Source organism: Cervus canadensis, chromosome 21, assembly GCF_019320065.1.
Source record: "Cervus canadensis isolate Bull #8, Minnesota chromosome 21, ASM1932006v1, whole genome shotgun sequence".
In the NCBI taxonomy this organism is placed as follows: domain Eukaryota; kingdom Metazoa; phylum Chordata; class Mammalia; order Artiodactyla; family Cervidae; genus Cervus; species Cervus canadensis.
In genome coordinates, this window is record NC_057406.1 from 16276599 (window position 1) to 16288826 (window position 12228).

At 42.4% G+C, this 12228-nt stretch overlaps 1 protein-coding gene across 2 annotated transcripts; it reads left to right on the plus strand.

The window, feature by feature from the left end:
* The first annotated feature begins 257 nt into the window (after nt 1-257).
* LOC122423342 (antigen WC1.1-like) lies at nt 258-11648 on the plus strand. 2 transcript variants are annotated; one of them, XM_043440296.1, is made up of 6 exons: nt 258-328; nt 8896-8988; nt 9063-9373; nt 10981-11005; nt 11360-11401; nt 11488-11648. In XM_043440296.1, the coding sequence occupies exons 1-3, from the start codon at nt 274-276 to the stop codon at nt 9332-9334; spliced, it is 420 nt and encodes a 139-aa protein (XP_043296231.1). In that variant the 5' UTR covers nt 258-273; the 3' UTR covers nt 9335-9373; nt 10981-11005; nt 11360-11401; nt 11488-11648. The 2 variants fall into 2 exon arrangements, with proteins under 2 accessions (XP_043296231.1, XP_043296232.1); XM_043440297.1 differs by lacking the exon at nt 10981-11005.
* The last annotated feature ends 580 nt before the right edge of the window (nt 11649-12228 follow it).

The following is a 12228-nucleotide window of genomic DNA, read 5'->3' on the forward strand; positions in this document are numbered from 1 at the left end:
TATAGTTATAATTTTATTTCTTCTACTTCCTTGCATTGTTAAGATCCTGACCAAGAGCATCAAAGAGGTCTCTCTGGAACTCCATTCTGCTCTTCTAAAAAATAAAAAAGGGGGAGATGTCAGGAGCCGCTGGGATGCATCCAGTCCGTGACAAGGTCACGGGACGAGAGAGGAACCTGCAAGGCAGCTCTTCCTCACACGGGCTGCCCCGGGGGCCCTATATGTCCCCTCAGGAATCACCAGGATGTACCCAGACTGTGATAAGGTCACGGGATGAGAGAGGAACCTGCAAGGCAGCTCTTCCCCTCGGGGTTGTCCCGGGGGCCCAGTATGTCTCTTTCCTCTTTCTGTCTTACTGTTGTTGGGCTTTCTATTAATTTTTGGAAATGTAATATATAGTAATAAGGCCTCCCTGGAAAAGTCCAAGACTATTTAGAAATGCTCATGATTGCTCTGGCTCAGGACATCACCATAAACATCAAGTCAAAAAGGAAAAGGCCACAGGCATAGTTTGGCTGCTTGCTTAAAAGATTATAATGTTCTAGAATAGAAAAGAGTAGAGACATTTAGATTTAGAAGTAGATATACTGCTTCAGTTTATTTGCTCCTTGGTTGAGAGGGTTTTCATTATTGCTATTTTGTTGCTGCTATTTGTCCATTGTTTCCCCTTTTTTAAACAACATGGAAGATTATGGGTATTTTTGTAGAGTTAGGAAATGGGGTACATAGGGTTTCAATAGAAGATTTATATCAACCAGCTTCACTGTCATTACCTCACTGTCAATAGAGGTGTTTTGCTGCTTCATAGTTAATCACTGTAGACTTTGTAATTTTAGGTAAAGAAAAATATCAGAGTTTTCACATGGTACCATTCTCAGAAATGTCAAACATGTTTGCGTAGCCCTTCCCATGTATTCTTTTATTGTCTAAAGAATTCATACTATACCTGAAATTTGTGGAACATTGTTTTTGTTAGAGTGAAAATGTTAGGCCATTGAGGCAAGAAGACTAATGTGCGGGACATTTAAGAAAAAACCCCTGTAATCAGAAATGTTCCAAATGAATGCATAGGGGAAAAACATGGGAAAGAAAAATATTGACAGAAGCAGGAAACCAATATCTGATGTAATATGTGGTGACTTAAGGGGGAGGTAACGTTCGTTCTATAAAACCTGAGCTGTCCTAAAAATAAAAAAGCTTTTTCTTCCATGCAACCTTCTGTGTGTGTCTGTCCTCTTCCCCACCAATGCCACTCATCCCTTGGGTACTTCTGGACCCGCTGGGGCTGGACTCCAGCATAGTCCTTCCTGTGGAAATGCCCTGTGACTGCCCTGGGTGGTCCTGGCTGTTCCCATGGAAACATGGCCTCTGTGATCTGCTCAGGTAAGAGAGAGAAGGGCTACTGGTACCTAGGATGCTCGTGGAGTGAAATATTCTCAAGAGCAGAGAGTGAGGGAAAACTAGCTTCAGATGTTAGAAGTTTCACAATGAAATACAGGTTCCATTGTTATTTGTTCATTTTTCAGATCGGGGGCAAGAAACATTAAGGAAAATACATTTGTTAAGTAAACATGGCTATTTAAGTATAATCATGGAGAGTGATGTATAAGAAATAAGTATATACCTCAGTCAGGGTTTTTTTCCCCCTGCTGAACCATATGAGAATTACCATACCCATCAGATTCCTTTATCAGATATCTCAGCGTGTATTTCTTAAGTACAAAGACATTATTCAAATTCAGGAAATTCTGATTTCACAAGTTATTATTAACGGTTTTTTTTCTGAAATACATCTGAACCTGAAGTTGTTTTCTTTTGGTTTCATAGTAGGAAAATTTAAATACAAATTCTGTATTTTTTAATAAATCAGAATTATTCAGATTTTCTGTTGGTTCTTGTGTCAGTTAAACTGGTACTATTCAAAGAATTTTCACTTTAGCTAAATGTTTAAGTCTTGGTAAAGAGGAAATGATGTCAGCATCACGGTGGCATAAGATATCCCTCCTATTTGCTTCTCTTTATAACAAGTAATTAACCATACATCCATGATTAAAAGAGCTTCTGTGAAAGTTGTGGGATCCAATATGAGGATGATCACCCACCTGGGCATCCAGTAATAGGCAGACAGACGTTGGTACAGACTGGACTCAGCAGAAGCTAGTGAACCTGTCCCAACCCCCTGGGCTATGGTCTTGCAAAATCTGGAAAAACCTGGTGAGTGCTGACTTGGTTAGACACCTAGGAAAATTGTTAGAAGTCCAGGATTCCTGAGGGGAGATTTCAGTACTCTGTTGAAGCCAAAATAAAAGTTTGAATGATTGGAGAGGATTAAAGAATTTTGCCAGTGCTGCCCCTCACTCCAAGGTGACACAGCATAAATTTGAACTATCCAGTGGGGCCTCTCCAATGGGGGAAAAGGAGAACAGTGAGCTAGTGCCCACTCAACACTGCCGGGGAAACCAATTTCTCTCCAGCAAAACCCAGAGTTCTGGGGTTGAACCTCCTTGACTGTGGGGAGAGAGGAAACATGAAAGGTCATTAGAAATGTCCAACGGAGTAAAAGGGATGCAACTCATACTGACTATGCTCAGGGCTTAAGCAGGAAGCCCATCCATCAGCCTCTAGGAGAATGTCAACAAAAGTCTCCCTCCCTAGGCCCGTGGATACTACAATTCCCTGAGTACTAAACTCATACTTATTGTCACCGTTCTGACAGCTGCTTTTGTATGTTCCCAAGTGTAGAAATGAGAGCAAACTCCAGTAAATGGAGTGATCTCGAAAAAATAGACTAGGGTCTGTGGACAAAGAGATAACCACAGACTTGAGATGTAGCACAACATTCTGCAAAACAGAAGAGAGGTTTCCAACTGCCTGGTGAGTTATAAGCACCAGAGAAGGCATAAAAGCTTGTTTCTGTTACAAGAAGGAACAAGGAATGCAGAGCAAGTGAGTCTATATAAGGTCAGAGAAGAGTACACACTCCCTTAAGGTAATTAGTAAAGATTTGATGGGGTGTCTTCTACATCTAAAGCAAAAGCAGCAGGGCAAAATTGCAAGGAACTTGAAGAATCAAGGAAAGATGTCATCAATTTGCAAAACTGACAAAGATACACATATCAATGACATAAAACTTTGTGATCTAGCTCCTAAAGAATCCAACACAGCTGTTTTGAGGAAACTGAATGAACTACAAGAAAAGACAGAAAGACAATTCAATTAACCAGGGAAATAATAGATGAACAAAATGAGAAATTTAATAAAGAGAAGTTATAAAAAGAATGAAATAGAAATTCTGGTGCTGAAGAATTTAATAAATTAAATGGAAAAATGCAATAGAGGGCATCTACAACAGAGTAGATGAAATTCAAGATAGAATCATTGGCTACAGGATATAACCTTTGAAATAATCAGTCAGTGGAGAACCAATGGAATGAGTAAAAAAGAACAAAGATATCCTATGTGATTCATAGGTCTCCATCTGACATACAAATATTATTAAAATAATTGGGGGTCTAGGAGAAGAGAGAGAGAGGGTGGGAGAAAGTGTATTTAAATGAATAATAGCTGTGAACTTTTCTAACTTGGGGAGAGGCTTGAAAATTCAGGTTGATAAAGCTAATAGGTCACCCTATAATCCATGCAAAAGACCTTCTCTCAGAAACACTATAATTAAACTGTAAAAAAATCAAAGATGAAGAATCATAGAAGTAGCAGAAAAATTATTGAATAAAGTGGAATAACTAAATGAATATAACGTGCTGCTTAAAATTTGAAACTCTACTGGTCATATGCAGGATAGCTTGTTCACATTTCTTAGGGCCGCAGATTGATGACTTATATACAGTTTATCCATGTACACAGACTGTCTTCATGAATGATCAATGAAGCATAAAGCAAACGTAAGTGGTATTTTTTTACAGTAGCAAAATATAGGGAAAATTTGGAAAAATTCCACTTAACATAGTATAAAAAAGTGAAGTCACTCAGTCATGTCTGACTCTCTGTGACCCCATGGACTGTAACCTACCAGGACCCTCTGTCCATGGGATTTTCCAGGCAAGAGTACTGCAGTGGGTTGCCATTTCCTTCTCCAGGGTGTCTTCCTAACCCAGGGATTGAACCATGTCTCCCGCATTGCAGGCAGACTCTTTACCGTCTCAGTCATCTGACTCCCTTTATCATAGTATGAAGACTGTTAAATATGTAGGAAGAAACTTAACAAAATATTTAAAGGACTTTACATTGAAAGTCACAGAGCATCTAAAAAAATAAAGATGTATACCAGGTTCATGGATTTGAAAACATAAGAGGGTTGTCAATTCTCTTCAGCTGATCTATACGATCAATCTAATCTTAATTAAAATCCAAGCAATATTTTTGTAGAACTTTATAACTCAATTCTAAACTATATATTTAAATGTGAAGGACCTAGAATGGACAAAACAATTTTGAAAAAGAAGGGCAAAAATAGAAGCAAACTAACTTCAAGTTTCCTGCAATGTATCCAGAGCAATGTGGTCATTGAATAAGGATAGCTAAATAGATCAACAGAACATAAAATTTCAGCAATAGAAATCCAAATTCATATTAAGTTGAAATTCTACAAAGACACAAAGATATTTCAAAAGGAAAAATATAATATCTTCAAAAAATAATCTGCTAACTGAATATCTGCATGGGAGAAAATGAACTGCTATCCTTATTTCACATTGTTAAGTCCCATTCTCCCCATCTTCACTCTGCAGAAAACCCCCAATCCATCAAAGTAGCTCCAATAAATGGCTATTCCCATATCAAATTCAATTATAAAACCTGTAGGAGAATATTTAAGAAAAATTACCATGATCCTGGAGAAGGCAAACATTTCCTAAGGCACATAAGGCATTAATTGTTAAAAAAACGAGAAGTGATTTTCATCAAAATTAAAATATTTTTCTTTTTGAAAGAAAACATTAATAAAATGAAAAGACATTCAACTGATAGGAAGAAATTAATTGCAATAAATATATCTAACAGAGGACTTGTATCCTAAGTGAAAAATTTATAACAAAAAAATAAGAAATACCCAGTTTAAATGTGGGCAAAAGATTAATAAAGACAGTTCCCCAAAGATGATATACAAATGGCCAATAAATAAATGAAAAGATACTCAATATCTCTAGTTATTAAGGAAATTCAAATTAAAACATGAGATATAAATTCACAAACTAATGAAAAGATACTCAATATCTCTAGTTATTAAGGAAATTCAAATTAAAACATGAGATATAAATTCACAAACTAGAATGGCTAGAGTTAAGAAGACTGACAATTCCAAGTTTGGAGAAGGATATTGATTCACTAGAACCTTCATATACTGATGATAATATTGTATAAGAAAACGGCTCTTAGACAACTTTATGTTACTCAAAATTTCTATTACCCAAGAGGAATGAAAAGATATGTCCATAAAAAATTTAAGCTAGAAAAGTCAGAATATTTTTATTTAAAAAAAATATACCACTCTAATTTTCTTTAGAGAAAGAATGGAAAACAAATTATGGCATATTCAACAATGTAAGGGTTTAAACAATACAAAGAATAAACTACTCATAAACCCAACTACACAGAAAATCTCAGTGCATGCTAACTGAAAGAAGCCATGTGAAAGGGATTACCTATTGTATGATTTTATTAAATCCTAGAAAACACAACTAATCTATTGTTGTAACCTGGAAGGGCTAGTTTTAAATTTACACTGACTCTTCTGTGACTTTAACTCTTTTTTGTTATTGTAAACTTACATGATGGCCTGCCTCAGGGAGATGACCTGAATTGCCCACCTGTGAAGAAACGCTGGGCTGGATGAAGCACAAGCTGGAATCAAGATTGCTGGGAGAAATATCAATAACCTCAGATATGCAGATAACACCACCCTTACAGCAGAAAGTGAAGAAGAACTAAAGAGCCTCTTGATGAAAGTGAAAGAGGAGAGCGAAAAAGTTGGCTTAAAGCTCAACATTCAGAAAACTAAGATCATGGCATCTGGCCCCATCACTTCATGGCAAAGAGATGGGGAAACAATGGAAACAGTGACAGACTTTATTTTGGGGGGCTCCAAAATCACTGCAGATGGTGACTGCAGCCATGAAATTAGAAGCTGCTTGCTCCTTGGAAGAAAAGTTATGACCAACCTAGACAGCATATAAAAAAACAGAGAAGTTACTTTGCTAACAAAGGTCCATCTAGTCAAAGCTATAGTTTTTCCAGTAGTCATGTATGGATGTGAGAGTTGGACTATAAAGAAAGCTGAGTGCTGAAGAATTGATGCTTTTGAACTGTAGTGTTGGAGAAGACTCTTGAGAGTCCCTTGGGCTGCAAGAAGATCCAACAAGTTCATCCTAAAGGAAATCAGTCCTGAGCATTCATTGGAAGGACTGATGCTAAAGCTAAAACTCCAATACTTTGACTACCTGACGTGAAGAACTGACTCATTGGAAAAGACCCTGATGTTGAGAAAGATGGAAGGTGCGAGGAGAAGGGGGCGACAGAAGATGAGATGGTTGGATGTCATCACCGATTCAACGGACATGAATTTGGGTGAACTCCAGGAGCTGGTGATGAACAGGGAGGCCCAGAGAGATGCAGTCCATGGGGTCGCAAAGGGTCGGACATGACTGATCAACTAAACTGAACTGAACTGAAGGACTGTAAGGAAATGAAACTAATACATTCCTCTGCCTGAGGACAGCCATTCTAGGGGACATTTGCAAGGGTTGAATAGTCTTTTTACATTGTTTCCTCATCTATCCTTCATCTCTGATCCATAAAAGAACCTGACAGCCAAGCCCTGACAAGATGGTTATTTTGAGGTGCAAGCCTTACATCCATCCCTCAACTGTCTTCTCCATTAAAGTCTCTTCCTTGCCTCAACCGCTCGTCTCTTGGATTCATTGTTTTGTTGTGCGGTGAGCAGAGTGAGCTTGGATTTGGTAACACTGTGATAGAAGATGGATCAGTATTTGCCTGGGTCTGTGTTTGTTGGGCTTTTATTGGTTGCAAAAAGCATGTAGGAACTTTTGGGGTAATCCTATATATTCTGAGTTTTAATTGTGGTAGTGGTTACACTGGCACATGTGATTGTCAAAACTTATGAAAACATGCTCAATATATTTTATTGTGTGAATATTTACCTCAGGAAAGAAGGTTTTACTATCTGTCTTTTGTTTTTAGCTTAATTCTACTTTAGTAAAAAAAATATTTTTTAAAAAATGATTTTAGCCCTTAAAAGTTTTTTTGGATCCGACTTTTTGTATATGATAAGCCCTAGTAAATGGTCTGTAAGTGCTTGGAATAAGGTGTATTCTGTAATTTTGAGATGTATGTTTGTTAAATGTGTTAACTTAAAAAATAGTCACAACCTAGAAGTTAAGAGTTATGTTCTATTTGGTGGGAATTCTCAAGACTTTGAGCCTGGGGGACAGCATGTCAAGCAGCCTTGAGAAACTGCTCCAAGGAAGTGGGGAAGGAGTCAGGTTATATCGAAGTTGCAACAAAGGAGGTGGGTAGTATGAACATCAAAGATTATTGTTAATTAAGGAAAATCAGATAACTTAGCACTCTTCTATACATGGGAAGATGCAAGCAGCCAGGCTCACTGAATTCATTCTTTTTATGTGCATCTCAGCTATCTGGGGCCAGGATCCAGCTTCTTGATTTTATTACATCCTTAGTTCTCTGATCACTGCTCACTGTAGGCAGTCGAGGCAGGCAGCTGACAGCTGCTGGATCACAGGCATTGTTCTTCTTTTGGGGCTTCCTTCATGGTGTCCTCCAGGCGCAGAGATTCACATTTGGAGGCCCCAAATTGGTGATGGCTATGACATTCTTGTTTACTGACGTGGCAGGGCATACTCTATTTTGTAATCACACCATTCACATCTTCTAAGTATTTAATGATTGGTTTTGCTGCTTCACTACTGAGTTACTGAGGCTGAGAGTGTTTTCTAGTTACTGTTACCATGAAACAAAACTACTTTAAAATCTAGTCACTTAAAGCGACCATTTTATTCTGCATAACACAGATCACCATCCATTTTTCCTTCAGCCCCAGTGGTGTTTCCTCACTTCCTTTCAGTTCTAATCGACAGCATTGCCCAAGCCCATCAGGTTTCTGCTAATAATCTCCTCCACCCCATCTAGCTTCTGCCTGTTACTTTGTTCCAAAAGCAATGTCACCAGTTTTAGGTGGCACCCCAAATTTGAGTCATTATGGATAAAGATGCTATGCATATGCATATACAAGTCCTTTTGAAAACAATACAGACACTTCATTTGTCTACATAAATTCTTAGTGATATAGTAAGTTTAAGTGTTTAGTTACTATTGTTGCATAACAGAATTTCCCTCAAAATTTACCAGCCTAAAACTCCTTTTAATCTTTTCTCACAATTTCCTGCATAAAAATTAGAGATGTGCTCAGATTTGTATTTGTCTTGGAGTCTTATCAGGTTGCAGCCCAGTATCAGCTGGGGCTGACATCATCTGAGGAAACAACTGGGCTGGGAATCCAGGATGGTTCATGGACAAGCCTGGCAGCTGGGTTGAACTGAGTGACCAGAGACCTGCACGAGGCAGTCTCTGCAGGACAGAACCTTAACAGGGCAGACTTGCCTTAAAGCAAAGTCCTAAGTGATTACACAGGAAGCTGCCTGAGTTTTCAGACCTGCTGCTGAGAGTCAAGCAATGTTACTTTCACTCCCTTCTATTGCTTACTAGGAATTCACGAAGGCCAGCAGAGCTTCAAGAGAAGGAGACATATATCTGAATTCTCAGTGGATATGACAGTAAAAATTTTGTGGATATGTTAAAAAACTTACAGCCCTCCCAGCCCTTTGATTATTGCTGTTTCTGCAGGAAACCAGACCCAGGTGCTGCCCCAGTGCAATGACTCCCTGTCTGAAGTAGCAGGCGCTGCGGCCTCAGAGGAGAGCGCCCCCTACTATTCAGGTGAGGGTCCCACAGGACAGAAGACCTTTTCATTCCCCAGATCAACGCCCACTGTCCCATTTCTCTCTCCTCAGACAGCAGACAGCTCCGCCTGGTGGACGGGGGCGGTCCCTGCGCCGGGAGAGTGGAGATCCTTGACCAGGGCTCCTGGGGCACCATCTGTGATGACGGCTGGGACCTGGACGATGCCCGAGTGGTGTGCAGGCAGCTGGGCTGTGGAGACGCCCTCAATGCCACGGGGTCTGCTCACTTCGGAGCGGGATCAGGATCCATCTGGCTGGACGACCTGAACTGCACAGGAAAGGAGTCCTACGTGTGGAGGTGCCCTTCCCGAGGCTGGGGGTAGCATGACTGCAGACACAAGGAAAGGAGGTCATCTGCTCAGGTCTGTGCGCACACTGTCCACAGGCTGGGGGAGGGGTGGAACCCTGGAGGACGGGAGTCTGAACCCTGAGGGAGAGATGCTGAAAGGACCAGAGAAGGAGGCTTCCTCCCATGGAGGCTGTCTTTGCAGCAGACGTCAAGAGGGGGTGCTTTCACTTCCTCCTGCAGCAGCTGAGATTCTGGTCCTTTCTTCCCAGCAGTGTTTCCTAGCAGAGCCATTTCTCACAGTTTCCACGTGAAAGCAGGGCTCTTTCCTCTGTTCCCTGTGGCAGTACAGTCTGGAGATCCTGGTGATGATGTAATGAAAGCACAGATTTACTCTGTTCAGTTTCGTATGCTAGGAGTCTGACGAGGGTCTCTGTGGACCAACATCCCAGTGTCCACAGGGCTGAGTTCCTCCTGGAGTGTCTGGGGAGGACTCCTTTCCCAGCCTTTCTTGGCTTCAGTGTGGCCTCATTACTTGTCTCAGAGCCCTCTTTCTTCTTCTTCAGACAACATTCTCTCCTCTGACCTTTCTTCCATGTCTCATCTCTCTCTAAACACAGTCAAAAAGAGAATACCAGTTTTGCAGATGGTAGGCCTAAGGAAGTGATTGTGGGTATGAATGTTGAGTTTCTCAGTCATGTCTGACCCTTTGTGACCTCATGGACTGTAGCCTGCCAGGTTCTCTCGTCCATGGAATTCTCCAGGCAAGAGTACTGGGGTAGGTTGCCATTCCCTTCTGCAGGGGATCTTACTAACCCAGGGATTGAACCTGGGGCTCCTGCATTGTCACAGATTCTTTACCATCTGAGCCACCAGGGAAGCCCAAGAATATGATTACATTGGGTTTAGTTGGTTAACGCATAATGTTGCAGGCCAATATCACCATCCCAAGGTCCTAAGTTTCTAGTCTTAAAAATATCTGCCAAGTCTCTTTTGAAATGAAAGGTAACATTCACAGCTTCCAGGGATTAGGACTTAGACAATTGTGGTTCATTATTCTGCCCATCTCTCCAATATCCACATCACTTCCCTTTCACATACTCTTTTAGAGATTTTGTCAGGAATCATGATTCAGCTGCCCTCCCTATAGAAGTCCAGGTTGGTCTTCCTCTCTGTTTGTATCCACTACATCATTGTAGTAGAAGTAGAAAGACAGATATTAAAGGACAAAGTCAGTTGAACTAGAGACAAATCTTGTCTTCAGTCTTGTCACCTAGTGAGTATCTCCTCCTCAGCAGGATCAGGAATTTATGGCCACAGTTTCTTGAGGAGAGGAAAACCCAGAGCACTGAGTGGAGTGCTCACTGTGTCCTGTCTCCTCCTATTTCAACCAGAGTTTCTGGCCCTCAGGATGGTGAGCGAGACCAGCAGTGTGCTGGGTGGCTGGAAGTTTTCTACAATGGGACCTGGGGCAGTGTCTGCCACAGCCCCATGGATGACATCACTGTGTCCATGATCTGCAGACAGCTTGGCTGTGGGGACAGCGGAACCCTCAGCTCTTCTGTTGCTGTTAGGGAAGGTTCTAGACCCCGGTGGGTAGATGGAATCCGGTGTCGGAAAACTGACACCTCTTTCTGGCACTGTTCTTCTGACCCTTGGAATTACAACTCTTGCTTTCCAAAGGAGGAAGCCTACATCAAGTGTGCAAGTGACTTATGTCTGTTTCTGTGTCTGTCCCAACCCTGTAGGGTGTTGTTAGAGTGAGTTTATATTTTCCAATCTAAGGGATGAGCTGAAATTGAGTCTACAAAATGTGTGTGTGTGTGTTTGTGTGTCTCTGTGTCTGTTTGTTTGCTTTTGTTGTGGGATGTGGAGACTGATAAACAAGTAAATAAAGTTCTTTCAACTGGTGCTAAGATGCAGTGAATGTCTCAGCCCAGTAGATAATGAGCCTCTGTTTATACCTGTTGTTTGGACTGAGCCAAGGACCTTTAGATAATATTATTTGGGGACAGGACCACCCCTAGCTGTTCCTGATCCACTGTTTCCCTGTTGTTTGCAGGAAGAAGACCCAAGAGCTGTCCAGCTGCTGCCCCCTGCACAGGTACGTCAGCCCCGCCCCCTCCCCAGGGCCCCAGGGGCTCCTTCCTCCCACCAGGGGAGTCACAGGAGGGGCTGCTGCCTTTTCAGACAGAGAGAAGCTCCGGCTCAGGGGAGGAGACAGCGAGTGCTCAGGGCGGGTGGAGGTCTGGCACAGCGGCTCCTGGGGCACCGTGTGCGATGACTCCTGGAGCCTGGCAGAGGCCGAGGTGGTGTGTCAGCAGCTGGGCTGTGGCCCGGCCCTGGAAGCCGTGCGGCCGCGGTGTTTGGCCCTGGAAATGGAAGCATCTGACTGGATGAGGTGCGATGCGGGGGCCGGGAGTCCTCCCTGTGGGACTGTGCTGCGGAGCCCTGGGGGCAGAGCGACTGCAATCACGAGGAGGATGCTGGTGTGAGGTGCTCTGGTGAGTGAGGGGCGCGGGGTCCGTCCTGGGTGAGCTGGGGCAGCACGGGGGTAGCAGGCTGAGCTGGGTGTGGTTGGGAGTTTGTATCCCATCCTGGTGCTGGGGCTCTGATCTAGGACAGGGGAGCTGGGAGGACTGGATACTGATGTTGTGGAGACTGAGGGGTGATTTCAGGCTCAGGAGGGGAAAATGGGCTGCCCTCTGTTTTGGCCAATCACCCTGCTCCAAACTCCTGTTTTTCTCTTTAGGTGCAAGGACAACATTGCCCCTGACTACAGCAGGTACCGTGATCCATCCACAGGCAGGGGAGAATACTCAAATACTGGGGACCTGTTCTGTGGGCTCTCTGACAGCTCAGGAGAATAAAGAGCCTGAGGAGCCCCGGCTGGTGGGGAGGAGCCGGGGCATTACTTTGGAGAACTCCCCT

Bases quoted from the DNA above. Each gene is read 5' to 3' on its own strand.
- LOC122423342 (XM_043440296.1), top strand. From the start codon at position 274: ATGAGAGAGGAACCTGCAAGGCAGCTCTTCCCCTCGGGGTTGTCCCGG. The intron at 329-8,895 runs GTATGTCTCTTT...CTGTTTCTGCAG, and splicing joins GGGGTTGTCCCGGGGGCCCA to GAAACCAGACCCAGGTGCTG. The intron at 8,989-9,062 runs GTGAGGGTCCCA...CTCTCTCCTCAG, and splicing joins GAGCGCCCCCTACTATTCAG to ACAGCAGACAGCTCCGCCTG.